The sequence below is a fragment of the Varroa destructor genome, unplaced genomic scaffold (assembly GCF_002443255.2).
Source record: "Varroa destructor unplaced genomic scaffold, Vdes_3.0 BEIS01000005.1, whole genome shotgun sequence".
Lineage (NCBI taxonomy): Eukaryota > Metazoa > Arthropoda > Arachnida > Mesostigmata > Varroidae > Varroa > Varroa destructor.
In genome coordinates this window covers 32,483,815-32,499,937 of record NW_019211458.1, presented here as the reverse complement: position 1 = coordinate 32,499,937, position 16,123 = coordinate 32,483,815, and the positions used below count along the sequence as shown (strand labels likewise).

The window sequence follows — 16,123 nt, the reverse complement described above, 5'->3', positions numbered from 1 at the left end:
TGAGGAGCAATAAAGACCTTTGCACAAGGTATATTTGAGTTGGAATCAGCAATACAGTGCCGATGCTGCCAAAATCTATTTTTTCAAGCATGGTAACAAATGCAGAAGATATTGCACGAAGCAACAAAACGATATAGGGGTAACGCTGCGGAATGACAACTTGTTATTTCCCGCTTTTACTTTTAATATCCATACATTAATATCTGTATATTATATGGTAATGCAATAATATATCTGATTAAATAAAAAATAAATAAAAGTGCTGTTATCCAAGCCGTCGTTTGTTTCTCAAATATATATAATTAAAATTGAAAATAAATCAGTACGTTGGAAACAGAAAAGCATTTAACAGATTGTCATAAATACTTAGACACAAAAAAATCATTGTAACAGAACTATAACCAATAATCCCCCTAAACACACATTTTCTCAGAAAAAAAATAGGTATTTATTAAGAAAAATAGACCTGTCAAATCTTGTTGGTCAGTATTGATATGACCGGTTGCCAATTATAATCAATCATTTCCAACTTTGAACCGAAATACACTGGGAGTTCGCTTTTTTTTCAACTTTAATATGTACGAAGAGTAGAATGTACAATTCGTGGATCATTTCCGGATTGCTTTTCGGTGTATCCATGACTACAAGTCGTGGTAGGCCAGCGATGAACATTCCCTGTTCAATACGCGGCTTCAGCGCCGCCTCATACACTCGACCCAATAACCGTTTACTGGAAGTCGATGGCATTACTATCACCTCTGCTGTCACTAGCGGCAAATCATGCCGCAGCAAAAGGCCGATGCTGCTGTATCAAGCCGTGTCCCTGTACGACTCGGTTCAGCTCTGTGGTTTCGTCAACTTCTGCTTCAAAGTTACCCCATTTGGCTGAATTTGGCTACCGCACTTCTACAAGCTTCACATCTTGACTTAACCCCCGTGAGCATACGCTGAGACAGCAAATCAGCCACTGTGCATCCGTCCGTATGCTGTCCGTTTCCTGAAAGTGTCCTTGGCCTTTCCTTGGCTTAGCCTTTCTGACCAGTCTGCTTGGCCTGTTACAACATTCACGGTGACGCGTTGTGGAAGAAGTGTTTCTTCACCATAATTCGACCAGGGCTATTTCAGTACGTTGTTATATCATACGCTAATAGTAATATTTAACACTGAGCCTTATAAGATGTCACGAGAGTGTCAATTATAAGGCTCATCCAGTTGCTAGGGCGATACGCATCCGCCTATCTCAAACGATTCGTAATAGAACAACACATACTTTGGGACGCATATTGTCTACTATACCTTGTGCAACGCTGTTTTCCATAAATATTTGTCATTCTAGTAAAACATCTCCACAGTCAACAACACAGGTATGTTAGTGGACGTCCGTCCCAACTGCCTTTCGTCCTAGTACAGTCCTAATTTGTGTTAAGCCTACGCTCTATTATAAGAATAATCTTTCCTTGAAACTTGCGCTGGTTTCTTGTAACGTTGTTTGCAGAAAAATCGTGTACATCTGTCGTTGTTCGATGGGCGATCAATATACGACACCGACCGCATCTGTTCTACGGCCTGCGCGATCTCCTATAATAATTCCTCTTCGGTGAACAAATATGGTTTGAGTAGCTCTTCATCTACGTTCTATTGTTGGTGCATTTGCCCCTCTGAACCCCGCTGTATATGATGTATTTTCTACATTCGGGACAGTATCGTGGAATGGGCGCAGTATTGTAGTTTTAGCTTGGATGTGCCCTTAGGGACTAAATTTCGTAACGTTAAGCGAGCTTTAACCGAGTGCTACATACTTAGCTTCGTCACCTACGGAAATTCTGAATATCATGAACCGATTTCTCGTCGATCGCTTCGTGTGTCAGCATTTGTTATAATATGAATTTAAACATCCTGAAGTATTTAAGCATCTGCAGTTTTAACTTCAGATTATCAAGTAGCTGTAACCTCGTCGAACAAAGTATGTCGAAGGTGAACTGTAAAACCTCATCAGATCTCTTCAAATGTTTGGCTTATATAGCCGCCAAAACTGTGAATAGTTGAGTAACTGTTTTACAGGATACATAACATTTTCGTCATCATTGCCATCTTTTTCTCTAGACTTTAAACAAAGAATAATGAAAACAACAGTTATTATAATTAAACTCGATTGCAAGCGATTTACAGTACTAGAAATAAGCCGCTTTAGGTTATACTTCAGTTTACGACAAAAAACTGTTGTCACGCAAAAAACTGCTAGCGACCAAAAAGGCAACAATGTCATTCGATGCATTGCCGACAAAAGTTTCCGCTAAACATAACTTTTTTAAGCGCTACTTACTATTGATTTCTCGTTACAAGTCGTAGCATTTCTAGTTACATGCATGCTTTTTCACCAGTAACCTTGCAGTATACTCATTACAAGCAATTTTCACATACAGCACACATTTCTTTATGTTTTCGCACCTAGCTCTAACAGAGGTAACCAGTACTATAGAATGATATATTCTATTTGATATATGTCCCATACACTGTCATTGTTAACGGAACGCAGCTCCAACAGGCTTAGACAGATCTAGCGTAAACGATTTCAGACCATCCGGCACGAAGATATCAACCGCGCAATATCGCTTTTCTACCTAGCGAAACTCATTAACAGGCCTAACTCTGCAAATTGCTTTCGCTCTGCGTAACCTCGTCACGACGTCTACCAAAGCCCTCTGACCCGTTTTCTCAAAACACCATCGCTATCGCCTGCTTACCTTCTCTCTTGATTTTTGTAGCGATAGTTTCCGTACATTTTTATTCAGATATCTCGGCCAGGGTTCATCTCCAGCATGTCCCTTGGTAGTTGTGCTCGAAAGGCCTACCTTAGTGATCAGTGGCTGAATTCAACATAAACAGGCACAATGCTTTGGATACGGGTTCTATCGCTTCCACATACAAATGCACCGATTTACCAGGCAGACCCCAATTTATAAAGTAAGTAGGCCCTCAAGACAGGTGTCTAGCCAGCTTGCTTGCTGCGGAAAGGGAGACAGTTGGCCTGATGGCGAGGTGGTATGCTCAACCTCGTTATAACTCTGAAGACTTTCATGGACCCGATGACATGCTAACATGGGCCGTCATATGTTTGCCAACCGCCGAAGCCACCTGGAAAATATTTTGCAATGTAGTCTTCGTTCGTGGGTGGTTGTACTGCATTTCGTTTTGTCGATTGAAGGCATTTGGCTGCCGCTCTAAGAGCCAGGGGATAGATTGGCCGAAGTGTGTCGTGTCTCTTTACAAAAGACTCGCCATCCCTAGAAAGGCAATTGGCCAGAGCTAAGGTCAGTCGCTAGCTTTGTGGTGACGCCTTTGCCGAATCGTCTTCTTCGAAGGACATTCAAGTTGTGGAAAGGATCAGGCGGCAAACAAGAAAGGATCCGGCCTCGCCTGCTTTACTTGTTGGCCTGGCTTTATTATTCACATAAATCGAACCTGAAATAAATTATTTTACAATGGTATAGAAAGGCTACAGTGCTCACTCCGCCATAGAATTATACTAATGTGAATATATAATATATTGTATATATATTTCAGTATTGACTATTTGCTCTCCGGGCGAAGATCAGTGCGTAGTTTTCGAAACTTTAGTAAAAATTAACTATTGTTTAACATGTTTACTCGGGGCAAACTTGCGAAGTTAGAAATTTCTTTTCTTGCTAAGATTGGCAGTCTACGGCGTTGCGAATTTTTATGTAGATTTTGGGAAATCCAAAAAAGGTTTCGAGGAGGTTAACCGTAAGATTTACGAAGAGCCCCGACTGGCGAATAAGGCAGGGTGCCTCAACGGCGCAGAGGACAGAGGTTACCGAAATCCTAAAGGATGCGTACCCAGGTGGCGCATAGGGAAATGCTCATTATGGATGATACCTACCGGCAGACGTGATATATGCCGAAAACACCGGCACGGCTCAAAATAAGACTAGGTCTATGGCTATGCTAAGCAGCAATCTCAAAGGTATTCATGGCCGTCGTAGCAGGCCACTGTGACGGATGTTGGCGGGGAAGAATGGACATCTTGAAGTAATGCCAAAGCAGTTCCAAGGCTTCATACCCTAATCTAGGGGTCGAAACATATACGTTTTTAGTGCTGCAGATTGTCCCACATTACCTGTTTTTCGGCTGCGCAGTAGCGTTTTTGTAATAAAGCCAGTGATCCTTAATAAAATTTCAATTTAAAAGGCTCTGAAATTCATTGAAATGGTTCAGGAAACCATTTTCGATGTGTCTGGATCTTTTATATAGAAACTGACGAACATTTTGAGGAGGATAATATCAATTGCCAATTGAATCGTTCAAATAAGTAATTAGTCTCTTTGAGACTTCTTGCGCCTTTCCGCATTTTTTGTATATATTGCCCGTTTTAATCATTTTTGGGATCTTCGGCCGAAAATCTTCTATTGCCTTCAATTCTTCAATCTTCAGTTGGCCGCTTATTATAAGTGCAAAATGTGATTTTTTCGCTCCGACTGAGCGAATACAGAAACTAGGCTCAGAGTAATGAAGCAATCTGGGGTTGCAGGCACCGGTTTACTGTTCTGACTATCCGATAGCAATAGTGCGGTACAAGCGAGGCCAGATTTTTGGAAAACCGGAAATAATCTTCCTAGCCTAGATAAGTTGTTTTGATCACCTATAATTAACGCATGGAAATTCATATAATTCCTCACTAGCAACAGCTCCCAACGACACAGCAAAACAGATGAGTCAGTTCTAGAAAGCTTATCGGAAGCAAAGAGATAGCAGATTGGATTAAGTAACGTACGGCTGATACAGCAGTCTACGTCAATAGAATTTTAGAAAAGTTGGCATAGCAAAAGGCATGAGCACAAGCAGGCAGTAAGGTAGGCAAATATCAAAATTATTAACTATTTGTTTTTATAGGGTCACAAAATAATCCTCCTCTTACTCCCCTAACCCCATATACACCCATTCTATTTTTTATTTTTTAAATTTAATATTCATTTTACAATGTTTTATAATAATTTATTAAGTTACCTGACTGTGAAATGATCTTACGATGTGTTGAGGCGTTGGGTATTTTACTTATGGATTCAGTACCTTTACGTTCCTGCTATAATAACTTCAATATTAAAGTAAGTTTTGGATTAAATTGAAAATGAACTGGTAGTTCTTTTATGCTACATAATCTGTAGGTCACTTCATACAGAGAAATCTGTTTTGTAGTTTGGCGCTTCTAAGAATATTAAGCATGAGTATTGTTTGAACAGATACAAGATCACTCCTTTACGTTCTCTAGCGGTCTGTTATAAAAACGAAGATATCAAAATTATGCGTATATACGTGTGGGTCTCATTGAAAGTTGTTGACCGATAATCCTCACCACAGTCGACGCCCCAAACACGGTTTCACTGCTACAACAATGTATCAACATAATCTGGCAGAGAGCTGCTTTTCATCTTAACAAAATCCCGAGGCTATATGTAAAGTTCGTATACGAAAGCAGGCTCTTGCAATGTCCAGAAATAAGGCAAAAGATACTGATGGAAGAGCAACTGAAATGCGGTAAGTAGCGATTATCATTGGCTATCCGATAGGGAAATGCGTTGAAGTTACGTGGGCAAATAGAGCCCAGTTCTACGCTGCGCCTGATGTTGGAGTTTAGATGTAACATATTCAATCAAGTGTAATTAATTATAAAAAAAAATGGAAGGGCAAAAAATCTATCTCTTTTTTATGGAAACCTATACGAATGAAAGTTTCAAACCTAACCACTCCACCAAACCTAATTCTACAACGTGACATTTGATCAACTAACCAAATAAATTTGTAATCCTTTTTAAGAGCAAAAATTTTGAAAACATACTATAAAATATTAATGTGCCAGATGAACCATTATTCCTTGCATGACATGGCCGACTTACGACCTTAAACGAATTAAGTGCCTGCGATTCGACGTGCAGTATACGGTTTAACATAAATGCTATGAGGTGGAGATGTAGTGACGAATATATACATGTCATAATAAATAAGAATGAAATGCGGGAATAATGTCTATGCAGGGTGCTACCTTGCGAGGCCTAAGAGTTTATACAGTAATTACTAAAATGGTCGGGTTCTCCTGACATAAATGTCCTTAAGGTCTACATAACTTCTAAGGTCAGTGACTGACGGCTTCGTTCACTTGAGTACCTTGTTGTTTATCTTTCATATAGACGTTCTTTCAATTTTATCGCATACACATGCTGATGCAAATGATATATCATAGGCCATACTTAGGGTTTAATTTTGGCCTAATTCATCTAAGAAAAATTTCTCGTCTCCAAGCCAGAAGGGGTTTAAGGAACTTTTTTTTTGTTGTAGCGGCGCGTAGTTATCATGACATATAAATAAAACCAGCAGGGTGGGAAAAGTTTAAGAAGAGTGAGACTTGAATGCACTAATGCTATTCCAGTTAGCCACAAGTGCAAACATTGGTGATGCTCTCAGAGTTTACGGGGTCATCGGGTTTTCACTTATTTATTGATTTACCGCCAAGCTATCGGTTTTATCCTGCATACAGGTCGTGTTTATAGCGGCCATGATGCCGTATGAGGACACATGCATTGATGCCTATGAGCTGTCTCACGCCAAAGACAATATTGTTTGTTATAAAACAGATTTGTCCTCTATTAAAAGCATTCGTTCTAAAAACGTCCTACCCATGATCCAGAGTTAACCGCTATGCTCTTTACTGTCAATAAGCTATCTGATCCTGATAAACACGTACTCTCCTAAAAGATAAATCGCGGCTGATATGGAGCAGTGTAGACGCAAAACGACTTCCTGTCGTGACTGCACAAAACAAGACTATTAGAACGAGCAATAAAAAAATGATACGAGGAGGAGCGTGGGAAGTATTCTATCTATCTCCCCCTGTAGCCATAGTCCTCTCTAAATAAGACAGATACGATCTAAATATGTGTGTCAAATTGATAATGCTCAAATGCGCAACGGGTGAAGTCTGCGCCTCGCTCACATTAGACGGAAAAAAATGACTGAAGTGATTGGTTTTCCGCGCGATGTCCTAGTGGTAACGTGCTGGCCCAGTGAACTTGAAAACGCAGCAGTTGGTGTAGGTTCAAGGCCAGGAATGAGCACATTTCTTGTTTTGCTGGGAAGGGCCATCCGAAGAGATTCGTAAGTGTAGCATTTTAAAACAGAGAACATTTATTTGAGGTAATTAGTAACGTGAATAAAAATCAAAACGACAGAGAAAAAAGTGAACTCATAGATTAAAAAAACAAGTATTTTTGGGGCAAAAGCTGATGGATTATAAAAGCTGACAAGGGTGGAAAAGTTTAAACACAATTCATCAATGAATGTTATGATCGAGTAGAAAGATTTCGCAGTACTTCGTGTCAATCGAAAGACAACACTGCTGTCTATCTACTTATATTATTTGTGTCATAAGAAGGTCTTTTCACATGCGTATCCGACTACTGAGAAGAAGGTTTTTCAACAAAATTATACTGCAGTGACATACTGAAGTATTCACAGTCCCGTTATCCTGCTATGGGCATTTTTATCTATCCGTTCTAACACAAAACGGTTTTCACTAGTAACTGAGGCTGGATATCTGAGTTCATATTGGACTGCATGAAATCGATAATTCATTAAAAACAGCTTAACAGCGCTTCCTATACGGTTTATTGTTTTCGGTTTGAAACAGCTTGTTTTTTTTTGATAAGTCCAAGATAAATCCACAGCACTTAGTATGCCAGTAATTTTTCGACCGTTTTTTCGAGTTCCTACTTAAACTGCTGCTCATGAAAGAAGTCCTCCAACAGAGATTCGTGTTGCAGTAGCTATTCTTTGTTCTCATAGACGCAGTGATTGTTGAAGAACTCGTTATCTGATAGCTTAAGTTATATGAGGTCACAAGGTTGTTTTGAAGCCCACCATATAGCTCTCGTAATTCTTTGTAGTTATTTTCAAGGTAAATCTGCCTAAAAACGTAAACGACGCATTTTCCGATTGTATTTAAACTGGTACTTGGCTTGCCCTTCGATTCCTGTAGTTGTTTGCGTTGATAGTTAAACTTCTCTCTGAATTTTCATTTTTTTGCTTGTATCCTTTCATTTCTTCGGCGGTATTAGCTTTCCAGAAAATGTCTGTGGGTATAGGCATATATGTTCGGGCTGACCATCATCCTGCCGACATACGTTGTAAGTTGAGACACTTTCTCATGCGTGGAATATACGATAAGTGAAGATCGTAGCAAGATTCGAATTACCTTACTCGGCAGAATCTGTATATTAGCCGACGACCTCAGGCGAGTCTATGATGACTAGCTTAAGAGGCAGTCGCTGAGGGTATCCACCTCTAGGAGGTTTGAAATAAGATAGCCCAACTCAATTTATGGACACTATAGACTGGCAAATTAACAAAAAGAAATATTTACTTTTTTACTAATAAATACTGCGAGATGTATAATGTATTTTATTGAAAATCGTAAAAATCAAACAAGCATCGAACTACTTATTTCATAGTACTGACCAATTAAGGTGTCATGCTCGCCTAGGTTTACTATAACAGAAGTTATATCCTATCCAGATACAATCAAATTACTCATCTTTAACTACTGCTTTTAATTCAAGTCACAGCTTACCTTATAAATAAACGTTGGCACAGTAGATAAAAAAAAACCGCAGCTGCATCTAAAAATTCCCAACATTTTATAACTCGTAGTAACCAGCTATGCTATGCAGGCATATGAAAAAAGAAAAACAGTACAGTTATGGATTGAAAAAAAGCATATTTATCTAGAAGGAAAACGATATTGAAGGTAACAAATTACCCTGAAAGGCCATAAAGTTGTTTGATAAATGACATCTTAAATATTAAGAAAAGCAAGATTTATTCTAAGCGATTAGGGGACAACTAGTAGATTATGGGAACTTCATAGATCAGGCCTTAAGGGAATAAGTTTTAATGGAGACAGCGATGTAGAGTGTGAGTCTGAAATCTGCGGGTCTGAAAACGTAGACGGTATGTCGAAAGAGCATACTGCAAAGATTGGGAAAAATGGGGCTTATATAACGTCTCGAGAACAGCATGAATGGGTCAGTACAAGCATGGAACAAAGGAGCTGATACTTATCTCTTTGAATGCGTTACCGTAATAAACATGAGAGTGCAGAACGTGCATCGCTGATTCAAGTTTCAACGTGGGCAAATGGTGTCGTAGATCTGATGGAAAAAAAACCCAGATATGTACACTAGGACTTATTTCGGCTTGACCTCTTTATAACAGCAAATTCTTGGTGCTACACAAAAAAATGCTTTCGAAGATCTATTCACAGAATAGAAATAATCGTAGGCGTTTGCCAAACATTAAAAAAAAATTTAAAGGACACAGGACGGATCCGAAAAAGTTAAAAAGCTGCACAAAGAGCATTATTCTGTGACACTTGTAGTTGCTCATTTTCACAACTATAGATCACCATACAATACGAAATACGATGGGTGAGCACAAATTTATACACAATTATTAGAATCTGAAATGAAAGGTCAAGAGTCTTCTGATGAAAGTTAAGGGTCTGAGGCAGGCGAAAACAATGACAACAGATTGGCATACGATACCGAAAACAGAAAGATTGAGTAAACAAACGCAATCGAGAGCTGGTAGGAGCGATTAACTTAAACGAGATATAGTGAGATGGGGATCGGGAATATGTAGAGAAGATTGTTACTATTTAGTTACACTGAGTGTAGGTTCTAGGAACAGGCAGGTACCAATGGAAAGCTAATGGTTCGTAGTGCAGGCCATCGGTGACAGACTGCTGCCTCATTCATGTTAATACTGTAGTGCCCTCAACGAAAGCCCCGGTGCAAAAGTGGAGTTTTGATCATCGATAAACCGCAAGGAGTTCGGATCGACCAGAAACGCAGCCAGGATTTTATTTGATAATTGTCAAGTTCCATCTAGGTACAATAAAAGCATCTAACATTTAGGGACACTTTATTTTATTGTACTTTGTTTTTCAGGTACAGCGATGATTGTGAAGATGAACCGGGTATCCATATTTTGAGACTACGCAGAATCATTTTAGGTAACACAGCCGGATATAGTAACGCTTATTTATAGGCTGTATGAAGATTAGTGCTAGCTAGGCCACTGCCTTTGGCCCATGGACGATATTGAAAATGTTCTTAAATTTTTCTCTTCCATTTAATATATCCGATTTAATCTTATAAAAGCAACATAATATTATCGATTTAATTTCGGGCAATTCAAGTACTACCGAAAAATGGCTATTGTTAATACCGTGTTCAGCATAGTGGGCTAAATTTGTAAAAGGATCTTTTTTGCAATAAAAAAAAAGTGAGTGCCAGTTAAAGATTGACCAGTTAGTTAATGAAATCAATTGTTTTAGTAACCGACATTTGATATTGCTCAATGATTTACTAAGCAAATGCTCGTGTCCCCATAGTAACACTGCGAAACATGCCCCATATTAACAAAATATCTGATAATTTTATAGTAATAGTAAACATGCAGCTGTATATGATTATACTCCGCATCGCAGATACACAGTGTACAGGGTACAGTATAGTATATATTGCGTGATGAAAAAAAGTTATATATAGGAAATTGTGGGGCTATATGGGCCACTTCAATTAACACAAAATGTATCAATCAAATAAGCTCTACAAGACGGCGTTACTCGGATTGAAATAACGCTATATAGGCCGCTAATAATTTCATGCGGGAATTATGCGGGAGCCAATAAAGTTAGAGGATAAATGTTCTTTCGGAAGAAAAACAGTGAATATAATTCTTTATAATAATGTATCCGCTGAGCTAGCTAAAGTGTTATAATTCGTCTACTATGTGCAGTATGGTTTTGAATGGCTTAAATACTGGCACATTCACATATATAAAAAAACATATATAAAAAAATTCACATATTTAAAATGTGGGAAAAACTGCAACGAGTAACTAAATAGTATCGAAATCTACGCAGGCTGTCGCGGAGTCCACGATTTCGGTACAACGGATTGCTTCCGCTCAAACGTGGTACCGTCATATCCGTCAGCAATGTCGGTTAGTCGCTAGAATTATAGCAATGTTGTTTACAACTACATATAGCGAAAAAAACACTCTGAAAAAATGAAAACACCTTTACAACTCGGGCATGAAGAAGTAGTAACCCAAATTGCGTCAAGTTTCTAACTCGTATCCATTTCAATAACGCTGCCAGTTCGGTTGTGACTATTTATCGAACCTAGGCACTCTTGGAATAGAAAACGGACTGGTACATATAGACTCGGTTCTATATATTCCTTCCATCCGCTATCTCTTATCTCAGCTCTATTTTCAATGGATATCACTACGTCTAGTATCTCGCTAGTGTTTGTATACATGCGGCTGTCTGAGGCGCGCTTGATCATAATGTGACAATGCCCCTGGTCTTTCTATCGACGGTTTTCCATGTATTGCAATGGATAGCCGGCCTTTGCCGGTTTTTTTTGTGGAAACGTCCCGTCCAAATGAAGAACAAATACTAATCGCCTCACCAGCAAGCCTATCACTTTCCGCCACTATGCAATGTACATCGTTCACGCTAGGATTTTTCTTTTGATTGGGCCCCAGTAGCTTCAATGGCTCACTATGATCGTTCGTCCCTCTCAGTTCCATATTGAAATTTGCTTACATCCAACCCTTACCCTGTAGTCGTACATCTGACCGGACCAAATTTCCATTGCGTTTTAAGGAAATCATCTCACCACAGTGCACTAATGGCTGTTGTTAGTTAACATCGCGCGAGTTTTGCTCCTTTCTGCCGTTGTTGACCCGTATCGCGCGGCATTCGAACATTTTAGACAACATCAACAGACGAAACAAAGCGTCCGTGGCCCTTCTGGCGTATAGACGTTTTAGCTGGTCGCGTCGGATCACACGATTCATTGTGTAGTTCACTTGCAGCTTCGAGTGGGTGTCTTCTAAGACACAGCGGCGTGGAACGACGTGTGGTAAGTCATACAATGGAGTACCCATCGTCAACTGTTAGTTAAACTGCGTGATCGCTCTTATCTTGATACAGTGTTTCTTCCTTAGTCTTGATGCTAGTGCTGTTTTTTTGCTGTGACTATTGTTGCTGTTGATATCACCACAGCCTTGTCTTATTGCTCTGCACAGCAGACTCTGCAGGACTACGTATCGGAAAGAATGCCTGCAATCCTGTCACGGCATCCCTAATGACTCTCGTAATGGTGTTAGTCCTCTAGAGCGCTGTTACGGTAGATTAGTTGCGCGGGTCATTGTGATAGCTTAGTGGATAACGTATTTGCGTGCTAAGCTTAGGGACACGTTCGCGTAGGGTTCGAACCCGGTAATAGATTCACTTCGTGCTGAAAACCAGCCAGCCAGCCAGCCAGCCGTCTGTCTGATGGAGCGCCTAATGACGATACCGCACGTAAAACTGCGTACAGATTAATTGTGTGGAACTGTATATGCCTACATAGGATTTAAAAAATAACCCGTAATCTACGTGGAGAAATAAAGTTAGTGTTTTCTGATAACTGAATTCATAGGCCGATAAGTCTAGAGAATGTGCTGAAAACACCAAGGATTCATATGTAGGCTAGCGGCCAGTTTTATTACAAGAAAAAATCTACCCAAGAAAGCCAGCTATATATATTGAGAAAACAGATCCCAGAGGTACTGACCTATACACTCCCATTGTTGTCGATGCTGGATGTTTGACCACTTGGATAAACACATGGCGAGTTGAAATGCGGATTTTCCTATCATTTACCCCCCTAAAGATGTAACAGAACTCGAACGCACCGATATTATTCTTGAGAATACACGTCCATTACCTGCTCTCGTATTATTTGCGAAGTATCTCGCACTTCGCAAGACTCCTTGTTAATAGTAACTAAGAAAAAAATTTTCAAGTCCGCTTAGAAGCGACGCAATTCAAAGAAAATTTTGCTTAACGCGACCTACTCTACCTTTCTTAAAACAGGTCGACGTTTATTGATCCTGAGCGGGTGTGTTAAGCACCCGAACGTAACAAGACAACCTTTTTTTTTTTACTGATAAAAATATTCTTTGCTATAATGAATAAAGCAATGTTGTGGCTCCATGATCCGGTAGGAGAGAGCCGGCTGGAATTTTCCGGCCGAATAGAAAATGGTATTCCAGATAAAGCTACTCAATGCATTTTATTTTCATACAAAGTGACACTCACTTCTGAGACAAATAGCCTTTATTCACTGCTCTTCACAACGTTTACCTTTTTATTTTTATAATGATTAAGGCTGAACAAAAATATTTCTCCTAATATAAAACTCTACGACCAAATTATAATGAGTAGCTAAATCTTTTGTAGAGTTTTTGATTGTCCCTGGTTCACACAAAATTATCTTCAAATCCGATCTATTTAGCAAGACTACGATAATCTTCGTAAACTAGTTGATTGCGTCTACAAATATATGGTTGTTATGATCTAGCAGAAATATTTGGTATATTGGAACAAAGTAGAAGATGAAGCTTTTCCACCGACCCTATAAAGTCCAATATTCGCCAACGTCTTTAATGGTTTCATGCATTAAATAATTATTAATATAAGAGGTCGAGCCACCAGGCACACACCCACAATCGGCTTGCCGCGCTGCCCTGTAATTGCTACGTTTATATTGGATATATAGTTAAGGCATGCTAGCTACTTTAAAGTAACATCCGCCGAAAATCAAAGCTAAGTAAGTAAGCAAAAATAAGGAGAGCAGGGAGGGTTATAGGATCATATTATTAAGTCGCACTGTCTTGCCTTTTCGAAAAGACCAATACCTGTATCTAAGTTTTTTATGGCAGAGAGCTCAAACCGGTGAAGAAGCTTCATAGTATCGGCTTGGACTATCCTCATGAATGATTTCCTTTAAATAAGATGATGTTCCCTCCCCAGGTGGATGGCTTTAAAAAAGAGGTTTACACTGTCCTTCCTAGCTGATCATCTAGTCGGAGACAATGGGCATGCGTATGTCAACCTGAACGCCAGTCATTCGCAATAGCCTTCCGTTGTTCCGCTGCTAATCCCCTGGCCTATAAACGATGGCGTCGGCGACGATGACGGATAGTACATAGTAGTAGTAGAACATGTAAACAGCATAAGCATCTGAAGGCCATTTGTTTACCTAATATTGTCGAGGGCGTCCTAAATTAGATCCACCTCTTACTTTTTTTTGGTGTTTCCATTTTTCTTTCTTATTGTATACTCGGACGTCTGTCTTTCGCGAAGCAATCATTGGTGTGAACCTGTCGCTTCATCACGCAAGAGTTTGGCTGAAATTATGATCTTGTTTCACTCGGGTAGTGATATCGATCCTACTACATTCAATATATCGTAAATATAAAACTGTATATGGCTAATTCTTCATCTACCGACTTCCTTTGCAGAGCTGAGCACCTGTACGAGACGACGGACGCTCACCGTATATAAACACCTAGGCCCAAGCCAGCAGTTTGGTCAAAAAGCTTGGACAGAAAGAAAAAGTTCATCCAGTTTACGTAAGTTTACTAAATTCTAGTAATTGAATGATTAAATAATATAACTAAACGCAGTAATTAAATTTGAAGAAAATAGTAATTCAAAGGAATTGGAGCAGCCGGAATATGTTTTCATTACCAAATAAAAGTAACATCCACATTAGAATTACTTGCTCATTTCAGTACCTTCATGGAACACTATTAATCATCATTTAGTAATGATTAATAGTGTTCCATGAAATTACCAACATTGTTTGACGATTGTACGAGCGTCGTTGGTAGTACTGCGTGATACGTAAAATTGCATGTCTAGTAATAAAAAATATAGGGTTATTTAGCTAGACGTGACACCTATGGTTTTGTAACATGGACGACATCAAATAGAAGTGTTGAACTACGCTACTATGTCATTGCGGTTTCGTTTAAACAGTGATTATCAGAGCTCATCGGCTATGCCGCATTGAATCTCAAATACGCAATAGGACGAATAAAAAATTTGGGAACTCGTGAAGTAAACTGGATACGCGCGAAATATATACGATAAAAAGTTGAAACGGTAGCGCTTCTTAAGTGGTGAAGTTTTCCACTTTGCCAATTCTATAATTTTGTCCTGATGTTAGGTCGTGCAACGTTGACCACTATCTGCCGCACAAAAGGAAGCCTGGTCGCTATAATTAGAAATTTTTGCAAGAAGTTGATATATGGCACAGTAACTACGAAATTTCTGCTATCGCTATCGTTGCCGTTGTTGTTAATGCCTTAATGGCGTCCGTCAAAGCACACGTTGATATATTTCATGTAAATACAGAGGTAGCCTTACAACGGACGTGGCTATGAACTTTCAAATAAACCTGGACCGTTTTTATCTGCCAGTAGCCCATCGAGCATATGGATTTTGATAAGGGATGCTGCTTTTTCATTAGTAGCCTATCGACTGTACATATGCACATCTGTACATTATCAGCAACGAACTTATGCGATTCTCGCTAATGCATGTCGAACTGTCTTTAAATAGTAATATACAATTATTATGCAAGGGTAACTTATTAAACTCAGCATTAAAGTCAGGCTCAGGTAGCGATTATCTAGCTTCTTTTGCCATGTGCTAATATTTCATAGTTATTATGTTATCATTATTTCGCTATTGTATTTCTATATGTTTCATTTCTATCTTTGTTTAGATAGTGTTACCATTGTTCACCATCTCTATATTAGTACTGCTATTCAAAATGATATATTCAGAACAAAATGTCTAAGTTGGGACCTGTTTTGAAGAATTGCTTGTCACTGCAGACAAACACTCATCCGCTATTCGTAATACAAAAAGCTCTTTCCCTCAATCAAGAGCGCAGACTCATCATGATCGGCACAGGAGGTTGGTCTTGGAGGTAAGAGCCAAGTTCATAAACTGTCGTTGTTCCCCAGAATCAATGGTCTACGCTGCTAACAGTCGGGACGCAACTTCTAGTGAGCAAAAAAGACTTGGCGTACGCAGAGATTCACAAAAAAATACGTATCTAACACCCGCATGTCCAAAAATGCATAGCGATTCCTTAAGACGCTTTTAAGAATAAAAAATTTTAAATAATAAAATAAATTA

The 16,123-nt window shown here is 39.2% G+C and overlaps 1 protein-coding gene and 1 long non-coding RNA gene across 16 annotated transcripts in view; one reads left to right on the top strand and one right to left on the bottom strand.

Annotated features, from left to right (window-relative positions):
* Positions 1–553: 553 nt before the first annotated feature.
* On the bottom strand, positions 554–11,837 carry LOC147755580 (uncharacterized). Its single transcript, XR_015328412.1, has 2 exons — positions 11,700–11,837; positions 554–3,462 (listed from the first exon to the last, which is right to left on the bottom strand). It is a non-coding gene; the product is annotated as an uncharacterized LOC147755580 (long non-coding RNA).
* The window catches only part of LOC111251664 (uncharacterized), a 49,049-nt gene continuing 38,253 nt past the window's right edge, over positions 5,328–16,123 (top strand). Inside the window, exons 1-3 of one of the 15 annotated variants that reach the window (XM_022808477.2) lie at positions 5,328–5,553; positions 10,017–10,081; positions 14,434–14,544. In XM_022808477.2, the coding sequence (XP_022664212.1) occupies positions 5,504–5,553; positions 10,017–10,081; positions 14,434–14,544 (226 nt within the window). In that variant the 5' untranslated portion in view covers positions 5,328–5,503. The other 14 variants (XM_086990174.1, XM_086990176.1, XM_086990175.1 and 11 more) reach the window with 14 other exon arrangements.